The 15440-nt window shown below is 52.6% G+C and overlaps 1 protein-coding gene across 9 annotated transcripts in view; it reads right to left on the bottom strand.

Moving 5' to 3' along the window:
• The window catches only part of RAB11FIP3 (RAB11 family interacting protein 3), an 81397-nt gene that overhangs the window by 23421 nt on the left and 42536 nt on the right, over positions 1 to 15440 (bottom strand). For 6 of the 9 annotated variants that reach the window (XM_072935606.1, XM_030284926.4, XM_030284930.4 and 3 more), the window contains one exon: positions 3509 to 3696. In XM_072935606.1, the coding sequence (XP_072791707.1) occupies positions 3509 to 3696 (188 nt within the window). Of the gene's footprint in view, positions 1 to 3508; positions 3697 to 8298; positions 8512 to 8998; positions 9141 to 15440 lie in introns of those variants that run through there. The other 3 variants (XM_072935603.1, XM_072935605.1, XM_072935602.1) reach the window with 3 other exon arrangements.

Below are 15440 nucleotides of genomic sequence, written 5' to 3'. Positions count from 1 at the left end.
CTTTCCATTGCATGGAGACACAAATGCCTGGAATGGTTTGGGTTGGAAGGACTTTCAAGCCCATTTCATTCCACCCCCTGCCATAGCAGAGACACCTTCCACTGTCCCAGGCTGCTCCAAGCCCCATCCAGCCTGACCTTGGGCACTGCCAGGGATCCAGGGGCAGCCACAGTTGCTCTGGGCACCCCGTGCCAGGGCCTGCCCACCATGCCAAGCCCCCTTTCCTGCCCAGCACTATGGAAGTTTTCAAATTAAGATGGAGAAAAGGCAGGAGGGATTTGCAACAACTGGGCTGTGAAGGTGGCCACAGGGCTGTGAGTCACAGCTCTGTGTTTTGAGGGGTTTAACAACACTTTGCTCTCCAGAATTCTACACTGAAAATCATCATAATATTGCCTTATTATAGAAATTGGTATTGGCTCTGCCCTTATCTCCATGCACTGGCTAGGAGAGGGAAATGGGTATGAGCAGATTGCTGGACTAAACCAGAAAGAAAAAAAGATTACACATAAGCCATTTATGACCAAAAACCTGCTCCATCTGAAGGATTTGCCATCATCCTGCTAATAAAAACATGTCAACCCTCCAGATCTCTATTTAACCACAAATAAATCCAGCCCAGTTTGTGGGCATCTGCACATACTCCTCCTGCCCTTGAGAAGCACCAGTATTCCACAGTGGGATCCACTGGAACCCATCCATCCCTGTGGTGAGTCAGACCCTCACCAAAAGCAGTGGAAATCTCTCCAGGAATAGAAGCCAGGGGGTGGAGTTGTTAATTCAGAAGCAAAACCCAAGCCCAGAACTCTAAATTCGGGGTTGTGGTTTGATAAGCACTGTACAGATGCAGATCTGATCAGGAACCTGGAAACCCTCAACCTGGGTGCTTTGGGCAGTAAATTTTATTTCCTATTCCCACCTTGAGACTCAGGCAGTTTCAGGATCCAGAGTCCAACTAATTTTCACTACACACAGCCTAAACAAGCTTTAAGCTCAAACCATTTCAGGTATGAGAGCTCCTGAAAAGTGATGCTGAAGCTCTGATTCAGCCCAGCAGCTGCACTGGGGGGAACTGCACTCCCTGGCTGTCCCTGGGCACAGAGGTGTCCTCCTGTGTGGGGTCTGATGGTACCAAAACTAACCCTCAGCACTCCCACAGGTTCCCATTTCAGATCTTTCAAATCTATAAATCAAACTAAGTCTTTGGCTCCCTGGAATTTGCACACATTTAACAATCTGGGAACAGGCCCCACTGTGCTTGGACAGAGCACCCAAAGGACATCTGACCTTCCCAAGGCCATAGCTAGGGTAACAGGGAATCACAGAATGGTTTGGGCTGGAAGGACCTTAAAGCTCAACACATTCCACCCTCTGCCATGGGCAGGGACACCTCCCACTGTCCCAGGCTGCTCCAAGCCCCATCCAGCCTGGCCTTGGGCACTGCCAGGGATCCAGGGGCAGCCACAGCTGCTCTGGGCACCCTGTGCCAGGGCTGCCCACCCTCACAGGGAACAATTCCTTCCCAATATCCCATCCATCCCTGCCCTCTGGCAGTGGGAGCCATTCCCTGTGTCCTGTCCCTCCATCCCTTGTTCCCAGTCCCTGGAGCCCCTTTAGTCGCTGGCAGAAGCTCTGAGCTCTCCCTGGAGCTTCTCCTCTCCAGGTGAGCACCTCCAGCTCTCCCAGCCGGGCTCCAGCCCTTGGAGCACCTCCGTGGTTTCCTCTGGACTCTCTCCAACAAGCCCATCCCTCCTGTGCTGCTGACCCCACAGCTGGCAAGCACGGGGAAGGAAGAAGCTGATCTCCCAGACCCCGTTCCCCAGGCAGTTCTGTACCTACAGGCAGGTGAGTCGGAGGCAGGCTGCCTTCCCCAGCGGGCAGGAGCGCACACAGGCTGCCATGACCCTGCAGGGACCCGTGCTGCTGGCAGGGAGCTCACACTGATTATCTCCCAATTTAACTGTCACTGAGCCCGCTGTGGCGAGAAGAGCCCAGCTGGATAATCCCATTTCTGCTCTAATCCACAGCACCCTTTCAGCCCCGGGGCACGGCGCTGCTCGATGCCTCTCCAACATCCCCAGATGGGATTGTGGGGTGGAGGGAAGCTCGGAGCTCACAAAAAGCATTGGGGCTGTAAGCAGTCCCTGGAGCACCAACCCTGGGCCTTGTGTTTAGGGACAAACATCATCCTGTGTGCTACAGACCTTAAACAAAGATGATTCCAGAGGTTTTGGTGTAGATTTGTGTTCTTGGGGCACTAATCTGGCACTGGCACAGATTTCCCAGGGAAGCTGTGACTGCCCCATTTCTGGATGTGTCCAGGATGGGACTTGGAGAAGCCTGGTCTAGTGGAAGGTGTCCCTGCCCATGGCAGAGAGTGGCATGAGATGAGCTTTAACGTCCCTTTCAACACAAACCATTCTCTGATTCTGATCCTAAAGGACTTCTTCCCTGCCTTGCTGCCTGCCAGCATCCCAGTTTCACCCCAAACCCCACTTTTCCTCCAAAAATGAGGTGGGCCCACGAGCAGTTTCGCCAGCAGCGGTTCAGACCCAGGGAAGGAGATCTTGGCTCACGTTTCTGTGCTCCAGGCAGAGATTTCAAACCAGTTATTACAGGAGGTGGTTGCACATCAAAGGGCACACGCATGTTTTTAGGGAAAACAAAAATAGAACGAGTTCCCCTCCTGACTGGAAAATTATATGTTGTGTTTCTGGCTTAAGTGATAGATTAAAAACTGCAAGTCTTTCAGGTGTTTGGATCACCTGAGAAGTTATTTTAGAGGTTAAAGATGCTAATGAGGGTACAGAAGATCTCCCAAGGCAAGCAACGATTAACTCAAAGAGATTGCCAGGCCGGGCTCCAAACCAGCCTACACAAACCAGCCTAATTATTCTCGTTATTCCTCCAGAAGAGCTATTTTAGTCTTGCACATCGTTACAAACACAAAGTGATGCCTCAGGTTTTAGCTTTTATATTTTTCAGATTCTGTGCTGCTTTAGTGTGTGGGTCTGGGCTTCATATTAGGGGATGGTGAGCTCTCTGCACAGAGTAGGGAGACAAAACAATTCTTGCTCTAGCTGGGCACCAAGGACAAATGAGCCAAATCTCAGGCCCAAGAGCAGAAACAACATGAACTGAAGAGAGAAAAACAAGGAGGATGGGACTTCATGGGCTGGAGCTATAACTGGACAATTAACTTCAATACGCAAATGGACCAGAACTTACAAAAATATGAGACCTTGTGACCAGTTGTGCATTTTGTGACCATTTTGATTCACCTGAGGTGTAGCCCTGGCTGGGCTCTTGTGCTTCCCAAGGTGGATCCACTGAGGCCTCCTAATAAATCCCTCCTTTATTCTTCAGCTCTGTCTGGTCTCTGTTCCAGGTCAGCCTTCCCAAGGCGCCAGAAGAACAACCCAAGTTCCAGCAGGACAAACTCGGCCCGCTGGGTGTGAAACCCTCGGGCTGTGTCTCCCCAGGCCCCGTGTGGGGGTTTGCTCCTCACCCATGCTCCGGCTCCTCGATGGGATCCGTGAATTCCGAGTGCACGGTGGAGTCGATGGCGCTGTCGGTCTCCACCTCGTCGTGCATCTCGTGCTGCACCAGGGTGCTGGTGTCCTCATCCGTGAAGGTCTCGCACTCGCTGTAGGTGCTCTCCGAGCCCATGTAGGCACTGTCAGTCACCTCATTTGCCTGGTTAAAAAAACAACACACAAGAAGCAAAATGATAAGATCCTACAGCTGTGTGGGTTCGTGGCAGAGCAGACAGAACGTGGATGAGGGGATTTTCATTGTGTTGCGTTTCTGAGAGCAGGAATCCAACCTCTGGAATCGCCCCAGGCACAGGTGCTCTCTGTGGGTACCATGGGGTGCACCTCAGCCTTTGCAGGGCTTGGGAAGCAGATCACACACAGAGGGACTAAACAAGAGGTGGAGGGAGGTTTTGTTGTGAGCCAGGATGGATTTGGCCAGGGCAGGAGGGATTACCCACCGCTGACTCAGCCATTCCCATCACTGCTGCTTTCTCCCACCCCATTCCAAGAGGACATGTCATTATTAATCTGAATTCCATGCAAAAACCACCATTCAAAACTCCCAATTAGCCCTTGGAGCACCTTTTTTTTTGGTCCTGTCTAGTAAAACCTTCCATCCCTCAACAGCACATAACTGTTTCTAAATCTTCATTACAGCTTCTGATTTGCAGGGACTCAAATCTCCACACATCAGCTGGAGCAGCATCTCAAATCCATCACTGAGCAGGCTCTGGGAAAGCAGCAGGGTTTGTGTTTTAAGAGACTGTGATACAAGCAAGGAGAGCTGCGTTTTCCAGCTCTGCACCCCAGGCAAGTGATCAGCTTCAGGGCTGCCTGTTTGCTCCCACACATGGGCAGGGACAATCCCTCCTGATCCTGATCTCTGGAGAACCACGGGAGCAGCAGGAGAACCCCCCAAAAGCTCTTGTTACCCCTCACAGTGCCAGCCCCTCTCCTAAGATTTGGGGATTTCCCCAGCACGCCTGGGAGCAAATCAAGGAATTTTGGGATTGCCAGTGCTGGTGGCGAGCTCCAGCTGATCCCCTGTCACCGGAGGGGTCAGGCAGAGGGATGGGAGCCCTCCTGCCCCACCTGAAGGTGAAGAGCTGCTCATGGAAAGCATCTGCTCCACCTGAAGTTCACCTGGTGGCCCCTCCAGCACAGCAGCAGAGCAAAGCAGCAGCAGTGTGAATGCAGGCATGACTGAAGCAAAACCCTTTTCCTCTGCCAGGGTGTACAGAACAGCTTTCAGGGCTTTTTCCAAAGATTTTTGAGAAAATGATGTTTCTCAAAGCACTGTATTCATAAAATCATGGAGTGGTTCTGATTGGAAAAGACTTTAAAACCCATCTCATTCCACTCCCTGCCTATTCCACTACCCCAGGCTGCTCCAAGCCCCACCCAAACTGGCCTTGGACACTTCCAGGGGCAAAAAGGGATAGAAACCCTCGAAGGGATGGAGAGAGAGCTGACAACAGCAATTCCCACTCCATGTGGCCACTGGGAGCAGCCAAGTGACTCAGTCCAGCCCTGCTTTGCTCTCCCAGCCTCTGTGCCCACCACACTCAGGAGGATGGACACAGCCAGGAGCTCCTCTTGGAAACCTGGCTCAGCTTCCACCTGCCTTGTGGACACCAGCACCTCCAGGACACCTCCCTGAAGTTAAACACAACACAAACCTGCCCAGAGCTGGAGTCTGAAGTCAGTGAACTTCACCAGTCAGAAGTTCCAATGAACTCCACCAGGGCAGAGCCTGTGCCTGTCTTGCAGAGAGAAACAAAAGCCTCTAAATCCACCAAAACCACATACACATCTAAAGCTGGGACTTGCTTAAGTGCTTTACTGGATTTATGCTGCACTTTCTAGAAACACCATTAATGCTCCAGCAGGAGGGACAAGGGGACGCAGAGGCTTGACCTGCCTTGGCTTGGTCACAGACAGAGAAAGCCCAAGAGGTGACAGCAGCCACCCCCAGCTGCACATTCCCTCTTGCCTATTTGAAAAAGATTTCATGCCAAATTGGAAAGAATTTTACTTGCACACTACAAAATAAAGGTTGCTTTTTAAATACCAACCCCGCCCCCCTCCTTCTCACTGAAAAAGCTTAAATTTAAGCATAGGTTGAAGTATTATAATGAGCAATTTGAAGTACTATAATGAGTACAGAGTAAAGACAACTATTGAAAGAAGCCAAAAAACCTCCAAACACTCCAATTCACAAGTAATTTGATTAGAAACCCTGCTGTGGTTACTGCTGACCCTCTCAACATGAAGCAAACCAGGAGCTGAACAGTGCCCTTAATCAGATGTTGGAACAAGAGGACCTTCAAGGTCCCTTCTAACTCAAACCATTCCATGATTCTATGATTTCTGTATTAAATTGTTCTAAAACTCCTCATTGGTGGGACATACACACATGGACAGGCTGAATTTGGGAGCAACACTTTTGGAGTACGAGAAGCCACCAGCACAGCACATCAAGCATTGTCCTTCAGCCACACCGAAGATATGCATTGATTTATTACCTGAAAATTGTATTTCTCCTTTGTGATACCAGCCTAGGTGAGGTTTCAAAAGCAAGAAAGCCCTATTAAAATTAAACCTGGGTGGACAATGAGTTAAGAAGCAGCTGAAACTGTAAACAAAGTCCTTCTCCTGAGCACGAGCGTGGAGAACTTTGCTGCAGATTCCACCGCAGAATCAGTAACTAAACCTCAAGAAGAGATGCCAGGAGGAGATAGGCAAACTGAGGAGGTTCAGGTATTGCCAAATGCCTGACAGAGCCAAATCTCTGTCCCTGGGCAAGTGTGTGGGTACAGAAGGTTCTTATTTATGGCCTCATGAGCAGCTGTTTTGTGCACTGACCCTTCAAATCCCCCTGCCACAGCTCCCCTTCAGCCAGCTTTGCCTTCCTGTGAGCAGAAAGTAAACATTTTTTTCCGGGTTAAAAAAAGCCAAATGCACACTTAAAAAACGTCCATGGGCTCAGGACAGCCAGGCTGGGCTACACCCACCCCAGAAGACTTGCCAGGAACATTGGTGCCACGTTCAGAGAGGGGCTGGTGTCACCAATATCAGTGCATTTTGATTTTTTTATCGAATAAAACACACCCTGAAGTGCTTCAGGCAAACCTCAGACATTAAAACTAGGACTCAGGCACACGCAGAGTTCCGAGCTGGAACAGGATCAGGGTTTGACAGAGGCTCCCAATCCCAAACCCAGCTCCTCCAGCAGGTATTTCCCCTGAGCCACACCTGGCTGACAGGACAGAGAGGTATCTCTGCCTGCTCAGGGAAACTCCACGGATCTGAGAGCCCAGGTGAGCACTCCTGCTTCTAAAAGGAAATAAATTGTGTAATCAGCACTGAGATGATGTAATGTGTCCTGATGAGACAGGTGAGGTGCCTTTAGGAGTCTTCTCCAGCAGCAGCTCATCCATCCCAGGCATCTCATGACATATGGGAATAAAGATTACCTAATTAGATGTTGTAAAGTGCTATAAAAACATATGGATTAAAAAAAAAGCTGCTGCAGTGTGAGGAGAGGGATTCTTGGGAATTCTACAAGGTCCAAGCAGGGACAGAAGGTTCAGCACAAGCTCTGCCAAGGCGTTGCCTTGGAAAGGAGGGCAAAGTCTGGCTCCCAGGGAGGTTCCTTCCAGGCAGGGCTGTCCCTGGAGCTGTCCTGGCATCCCAAAGCTCGGCTGTCCTTGAACACAAACACTCGGAAGGTTGGGAGGGGAGGTGAGTGACAAGGAAAAGGAAAAACAACTCTGTTTTCCCAGCAGTGTGAGCCTGTTCTGAAGAATCCAGCCCTGACTGCGCACAGGATGCAGAGGAGATAGATCAGTTACAACAATCCCCCTCCAAGGACACCCTGTGGCCCAGACAGCAATGACAGTGCCAGGCTGGCAGCCAGGGAGAAGGGACACAGTTATGCTTATATCCCATATTAATGCAGCTGGCTCCAAAGCCCTGGAACAGCCCAGGGCAGCTCAGCCTCTGAAATGACACTTTGGGGCCTGCCACCTTTGGGTCCGAATATTGCCCTTTTCCCACACACCCGGGCAATGCCAGCTTTTCAGGGAAACCAGGGAGCCTCTGCTCAGCCCTGGGTGAAGGCAGCTTGCACAGCTCAGCCCCTGGAGTTTGGGTTGTTACACTCCATCAAGGCTGGGCAAGAGAAACGTGCTGCAGCTGTTGGGGCAAATTGAAAACACTCACCCAGCCCAGAAACAAACCCCAAACCAACTCACAAAACAGCACACCTGGCAGGCTGTCCCCAGCACCCCAAAAACCAGCAGGCACTGTCCCTGCTGGTCCAGCTCCCCCAGGGAGAGCCAGGCAGAGAGGAGTGTGAGGTTACACCACTGCCCATGGAATCACAGAACTGTGCAATGGTTTGGGTTAGAAGGGGCATTAAAGTTCTACCCAGTCCCACCTCTGCCATGGACAGGGACATGTTCCACTGTCCCAGGCTGCTCCAAGCTCCATCCAGCCTGGCTTTGGACACTGCCAGGGATCCAGGGGCAGCCACAGCTGCTCTGGGCACCCTGTGCCAGGGCTCACCACCCTCCCAGGAAACAATTCCTTCTTAAATCCCATCTAAATCTCTCCTCTTTTAATCTAAACCATTCCCATGAAAAAAAAAATCAGGTGGATCTGCCCATATAACAAGTCAGGTGCATTCCCAGCCTGCCCCTTCCCGGCACCTCTGGAAATCCAATCCCTCCTCACTTTGTGTCAGCTCGCAAAAACCCACCTGTGGAGACATCCTGGCCAGAGCCAGAGCCAGAGCCAGCTCCGGGAGCTGCTTCTGCGAGGCAGGAGGGAAGCAAAGTCCAGGGGAGCCGGGAGGCTTAAGGAGCGAGCTGGAGTCCCAACAGAGCGCCTTTTGTTCCCGACCCCGATAAGGAGCAGGAGCTCGGGCACACTTCCCTGCAGCCTCCTCCCGCTCCCCCGGATTCCAAAATAAAAGCTCCTTTTGGGAGCTCACACTTCCCACGAATCCATCCCCAGAGAAAAAGGCTGAAGGCGACCTGTCCAGGTTTATCTCGGCCTTCCTGGTGTTCCTGGTGAATAATTAAGCGTTAAATGACAAATGCCTTCCTTATAGCCACAAATAGAGGGATGAATCAAGCTTGGATTGCTGGCAGGTCAGACGCACTTTTGGTGACTGGGAGGGTGGTCTCTGACAGGCAGTGACAACACTGACCCCAAAGGATGTTTACAAACACCCCAATGCCACCCTGCTCTCAGCCGACAGGAGCCCAGCCCTGTGGGACAGCTGATCCATGGGATTTTCCCCTTCCCACGGCACACGGAGGGCTCAGCACCGCTCGCACCCACAAGTTCTGAGGGTCTCCTCACGTTTTCTGTTTCCTCTCCGCAGAAACCACACGTACATCAAGCTTCCTCAGCGCTGCCCACCCAGCACAAACACACAGATTTCCTTCCATTACCTTCCCAAAGCACGCTCTCCGCTTTTCTCCGGGCTGTCCTCGCTGTGCAGAGCTCGGAGCAGAGGGCACTGCTCGGCGGCGCTGCCCCGAGTGTCCCCTGCCCTGGGAAGCAGCTGACCGGCCGAGCCGAGCCCAGGCCAGCCCAGATTGCTGCTCCGAGCACGGCAGGAAGGAGTTATGCTTTAACCCGAGCCCTGCCTGGACCTGCTCCTCCACAGAGCAGGTCACAGCCCCTGTGCTCCTCTGCTCCTCCACAGAGCAGGTCACAGCTCCTCTGCTCCTCCACAGAGCAGGTCACAGCTCCTGTGCTCCTCTGCTCCTCCACAGAGCAGGTCACAGCTCCTGTGCTCCTCTGCTCCTCCACAGAGCAACTATGGGCCCTTGTGCTCCTCTGCTCCTCCACAGAGCAGGTCACAGCTCCTCTGCTCCTCCACAGAGCAGGTCATGGGCCCTTGTGCTCCTCCACAGAGCAGGTCACAGCCCTTGTGCTCCTCTGCTTGTACCTCCACAGAGCAGGTCATGGGCCCTGCGCTCCTCTGCTCCTCCACAGAGCAGGTCACAGCCCCTCTGCTCCTCCACAGAGCAGGTCATGGGCCCCTGTGCTCCTCTGCTCCTCCACAGAGCAGGTCATGGGCCCTGTGCTCCTCTGTTCCTCCACAGAGCAGGTCATGGGCCCCTGTGCTCCTCTGTTCCTCCACAGAGCAGGTCATGGGCCCCTGTGCTCCTCTGCTCCTCCACAGAGCAGGTCACAGCCCCTCTGCTCCTCCACAGAGCAGGTCATGGGCCCTTGTGCTCCTCTGCTCCTCCACAGAGCAGGTCACAGCCCCTGTGCTCCTCTGCTCCTCCACAGAGCAGGTCACAGCCCCTGTGCTCCTCTGCTCCTCCACAGAGCAGGTCATGGGCCCTGTGCTCCTCCACAGAGCAGGTCACAGCCCCTGTGCTCCTCTGCTCCTCCACAGAGCAGGTCATGGGCCCTTATGGGCCCTTGTGCTCCTCTGCTCCTCCACAGAGCAGGTCATGGGCCCTCTGCTCCTCCACAGAGCAGGTCACAGCCCTTGTGCTCCTCCACAGAGCAGGTCACAGCCCCCTGTGCTCCTCTGCTCCTCCACAGAGCAGGTCACAGCCCCTGTGCTCCTCTGCTCCTCCACAGAGCAGGTCACGGGCCCTTCTGCTCCTCTGCTCTTCCACAGAGAAGGTCACAGCCCCTCTGCTCCTCCACAGAGCAGGCCACAGCCCCTGTGCTCCTCTGCTTGTGCCTCAAGACCTCGGAGAACATCTGATCTCCCATGAGAGCCCAAAATCAGACACCGAAACAAATTAGGAAATCCCAATCCCTGCCCGTTTTACTTCTCCAACTCTTCCTGAGACACCTCTGCTTGCACTGCTGCCCCCTCAGCTCTCGGCCCTCCCGTCCAGTTCCCACGTTCCCAATCACACACAATCTGCTTGTGGCTCAAGATAAGGCTCCAAGGACTTTGTTTTCCAAACTCCTTCCAGCCTATTTCCTACAGGGCAAACACTTCAGCTTCGATGGTTTCTGACCAGCAGAGAAATTTCTCACCATAGCCCTGCACTTGGGTCCCACCTTCAGGGACATCCCTGTCGCATTTACACTCTCACCTTTCCCTTTACACAGTTCGGAGTCTACACAATAAATTAATTTCCTTGGTATTTTCAGGCTTTAAGATATCAAATTATCACCATGGACTGATTTGGGAGAGATGGAGCCCCTCTGCTCTGGGGCCAGGCTGGGAGAGCTGGGGGTGCTCACCTGGAGAGGAGAAGCTCCAGGGAGAGCTCAGAGCCCCTGCCAGGGCATAAAGGGGCTCCAGGAGAGCTGGAGAGGGACTGGGGACAAGGGATGGAGGGACAGGACACAGGGAATGGCTCCCACTGCCAGAGGGCAGGGATGGATGGGATATTGGGAAGGAATTGTTCCCTGTGAGGGTGGGCAGGCCCTGGCACAGGGTGCCCAGAGCAGCTGTGGCTGCCCCTGGATCCCTGGCAGTGCCCAAGGCCAGGCTGGATGGAGCTTGGAGCAGCCTGGGACAGTGGAAGGTGTCTCTGCCATGGCAGGGGTGGCACTGGATGGGCCTTAAGGTTCTTTCCAACACAAACCATTCCAGGATTCTGTGAATACAAGGATAATATGGGACTTTCATTTGCTGTCCACAGGACTCACGGCCCTTCATCTCTCACTGCAGAAAGGTCTTGGGGACAATGGGGACATTGCTCAGGGCTCCATGTGCTTCCCCAAGGACAGGTGAACAGGCACTGAACTAAATCTGTGACATTCCACAGCCCTGCAGTTCCAGCCACCTGCAAGACTTCAAGTCCACCAGTTGTTCAGGACAAAATGATCAGCAATTCCAGCAGGCAGCCCCTGGAGAGGGGTTTGTGAGCATTTCATTCATGGTGCTTTCGAGTCAGCCCTGTGAGCAGAGGCCTACTGAGGCCATTCCAGAAGGTGGGAATGGCACTGGTACAGAAAACCTCAGCTCTCACCTCCATGTCCCCATTCCAACCAGCAGATCTTCACACTTGTGATGGGACAGCCAGGGAACAGCTGAACCTAGGTCTGTCCTGGTGCTCTGAGCCCCTTGGACAGCTCAGAGGAGGTTACAAAGCTCAACCCCATCTTTTCAGCCTGTCTGGCCCCTGCCATACACGCACCCTGTGGTAACAGTGGTGTGGAGAGGAAGAGGAGGAAAAAAAACCTCACCTAAAAGGCCACAGATTGCAAAGCAGGGCCCTCCCAAACACTCTGTGCTCACCAGGCCCAGCTCTGCCTTCGGGAAGGAAAGTATTTTCCTGGGAATTAATTCTGCACTAGGAAAGGACACCTCAGAAAGTCCACAGGGCTACTAGGAGGGGACACAAGGAACCTTCAGCAGCCACCCCACATGGGCTCCCTGCAAAACACAAGGCACCAGGAATGACAGTGACGCCTATGTGAGCATGTCCCTGCTTGCTCCCACAGCAGCTTCTGTGTTTCAACACACAGCTGGGGCCCTGCAAGTCCCTGGTCCCCTCTGCAGAAGCTCTGAGCAGCTGGAGAAACCCAACAATGTGGATTTTTGCCCTCAAAGAAGCCTTAAATACAATTGCTCAACATGGAAAAAAATCCTGGCTTTAACAGAGTTAAAATTTCACAGAGTTGATGTGCTGGCCTTAAAGCTGCTGCTCAGTGTTGCACAGAATGTCACAGAATATTCTGAGCTGGAGTTCTCCCAGCTGCACCTGTAGGCAAGCAGGCTGGGAGAGCCAGGAGCAGCTCCTACTCCCAAAATACACAAAACTTGGGACCTGCCCAAGTCCCATTTTCCATCCCAAATCCACTCCTTTCATGCTGTACAACTCCCTTCTAGACAAATAGCAGAGAGGACATGCCTGGGCCAGTGGAGGCTTCCAGGGAAAGCCAAATTCCCCTCTTGTGGCTGTGCCGAATGTGATTTTCTGGCTGCTTCCAGCAGGAGCCACGGCAGCTGCCCAGCAGATGGCAACAGTCCTGCACTGCATCCGCAGGAATTACGGCTGCCCTGTCCTGCAGAGCTCAGGCAGAGCCTTCCTCTGACCCTGCTGGCCCAAAACACGAGTTCCCAGGGCCAAAAATCCCTGTTTGGGGTACTTATGGTGCTCCCAGGCAGCATTTACAGAGCACTGGCTGCGCCTCTCATCCAGCCCACCTAAAGTTATACACCTCCATGCCCATCCCAGCCCAATCTCAGTATTTTCATGCTTCATTTTCCTTTTTCTAGAGTCATCCTTCCCACTCTGCACTGCCCCAGGAGCAGAGCAGAGGGACAGAGCCCTCACCCTAGGGCAGGGCACAGAGGGTGCCAGGCTGTGGTGCTGGGCTGATGGTTGAGCTTGAGGGTCTTTTCCAGCCTTAATGTTCCCATGATCCCAACAAAACTAACTCCTAATTCCCCTCCATGTTCCCCAGAGCATTCCAAACGAGTCCTGTGCCTCAGCACTGAGTCACGAGCACCACAGGAGCTCTCAAGGGAGGCAAGGAGAACTCCCACCTTCCAGGCAGTCAGCAGCCAAGCTTTGCCAGCCCAGCCTGGGGGAAAACAGGACTCAGGTGTCCAGATGGAAGAACTCCAAGCTCCCTTCAACGTGACTTTGACAAAGCAGGAAGGCTGCCATTAGTTTTTGGTGGTTTCTCACCCAGCAACCACCACGCTTCCACCTGAGGTGATCCTAGCCAGGTGATGCTCTCCCTGCTCCCAGCTGGGTGCCCAGGGATGAGGTTCCTCTTGAATGTGTCCCAGAAGAGCTGCAGAAATTGGGATGAGCCCCCTGCAAGCCCAGCTGGAGGCATGAGAAGCCAGGTGGCTGAAGGAGCTGCTGTCTCAGTGGAGCCACAGGAGCAGAAATCCTCTTTGGAAGCACCTTTACAGACAGCCCTGTCTGCTGGACACTCCTGGAATGGTGCAACAGGAGCCAGGAGCTCCATGGCACATCCAGAGCCCACCAATGGCTGAACTGGGGCAGTATCCAACATTACAAATTCCTGAGTTCACACCTTGTCCCCTTCAAAAGCCTTCTCCTGGAAGAAGCAGGTGTTGGTGGTTCTCTCTGGAGGGCAAATGCTGGGGAGAAGTCCCCAGCTTTGGGCTCTCAGGGTTTTCCATGGATGCTGAGCTCTCCTGGTGACAGCCACCAGAAGAGGACCATGAGTCATCAAGCAGAGCAACCTTATGAACAAAGAGAAGACATTTTCCTGGAGACTGCTCAAAGCACTTGTTCATACTTGTTTGAACAAACACTGAGGAGAAAAGCTCCTGTCAGAGCCCAGCACTAGGAAGAGCTGAGCATTCCAGCCACTGGGATTTTGGGCTGTTTTGGGGACCACAGCCAGTGCTCCACTCAATAACCACAACTGCTCCCAGGACTTCTGCAAAATGCAGCAACTCCTTCAGCTCTGATGTGACAGGGGAGGAGAAATCCCAGCTGTGCCACTTCCCCCCGTGGCCCTGCCACAGCCAGAGGGGCTCACACAGTGCCTGAGGTGTCCCAGCTGTGTTTTGGGGTGTGTTTAGCTGTGTGTCCTGGTGCAGCATCATCCCAGATCATCTGGATACCCCAGAGCCCAAACTGCTGCTTGGTGCAGTGAGAAGTTTACTCTGAGGAAAGGTGATGGTTTCACTTTTAAAGGTGATTTTTCTCCCCCCCTAATCTCTTCTGGAGAATCCGAGCAAGATGGACTATAGGTGTTGGGAACAGCTGTTTATTCTGTTCTCTGCCTTGCTGATACCCTAAGGAAGGTGGGTCTGCTGGAGGCCTCTCCAGGCCTTTCCCCAATGCTCCTGTGAGGAACACACCTTTGCTGCTCCCAGCAGGATGTTTTGTACCACGGCTTCTCCCTCCCTGGGCCAGCTCCAGCTTTCCAAGGCACAGCACTCCAGGACATGTGGGATAAAAGGCACGTTGGGAGCTCACGGCTCAGCCAGAAGAGAACAAAACCCCCCTCGCCCCAAGACTCCAGTTTATTTTTACACTCCCAAGGCTGAGTGGTATTTCTCGAGCATGTTCTCATTTGCTGAACCTCTATGAAATCCTGGCAGGCTGGAAATTATTTCGAATCATGTATCCAAGACAACAAGGATAATTCTTCCCCAGCATGTTAAACGTAGAGCTGTCCCTTAGATGACTACACTGAATTCAGTATAAAAATCCACTCAGATCTTTTGGAAAAGGAGATTTCAGGACTCATCACCTTTTTCCTTTGGGTCACCTTGTCTTTACAAGGAAAGGCTGGCCCAGCAGCAGAAGTATTTCATCCCAGTGGGGCACACACCTGCCTTGTTGGTATTGCTGCTCAGAATAGCTCCCAGCACTGACAGGGCTCATCTATGTTAAATCAGCCCTTGGAAAACATCCCTGCTTGGAATCTCAGGCAAGATGGTCCCTTGACACAGGTCTGAGGAGCACAAAGTGAAAGCCTTTTCCTGTCACAGTCTCCACACTGCTCAGACCACTGTTAAAATGTACACTTGTGACCCTGCATCACCTAAAAAACATGGAAATCCATCTCCCTCCCTGCTCTCCTGTCCCACTTCTCCTCAGCTGTTCCTGGGGCTTTGAACTACCTTTCAAAAAGAAAAAATAAACCAATATTCTCTTGCCTGGAGAAGCTGTGGCTGCCCCTGGATCCCTGGAAGTGCCCGAGGCCAGGCTGGATGGGGCTTGGAGTGATGTGGCAGAGTGGAAGGTGTCCCTGCCCATGGCAGGGGGTGGCACTGGGTGAGTTTAAAGGTCCCTTCAATCCAAATCATTCCATTATTTTAGGACCAGCTGCCTAACACCCAGGCTATCATTAACCTTTCATCAAGAAATTACAAGTCCAAAATTATGGACTATAATCACAAGTCCAAAATTACTACAGACTATACCAAGCAAAACTACATACAAATATAAATAAATAAATTTGTAT

The sequence above is a fragment of the Taeniopygia guttata genome, chromosome 14 (genome assembly GCF_048771995.1).
Source record: "Taeniopygia guttata chromosome 14, bTaeGut7.mat, whole genome shotgun sequence".
Taxonomy (NCBI): Eukaryota; Metazoa; Chordata; class Aves; order Passeriformes; family Estrildidae; genus Taeniopygia; species Taeniopygia guttata.
Note: the sequence above shows the minus strand (reverse complement) of the source record. Positions and strands in the feature narration are given on the sequence as shown.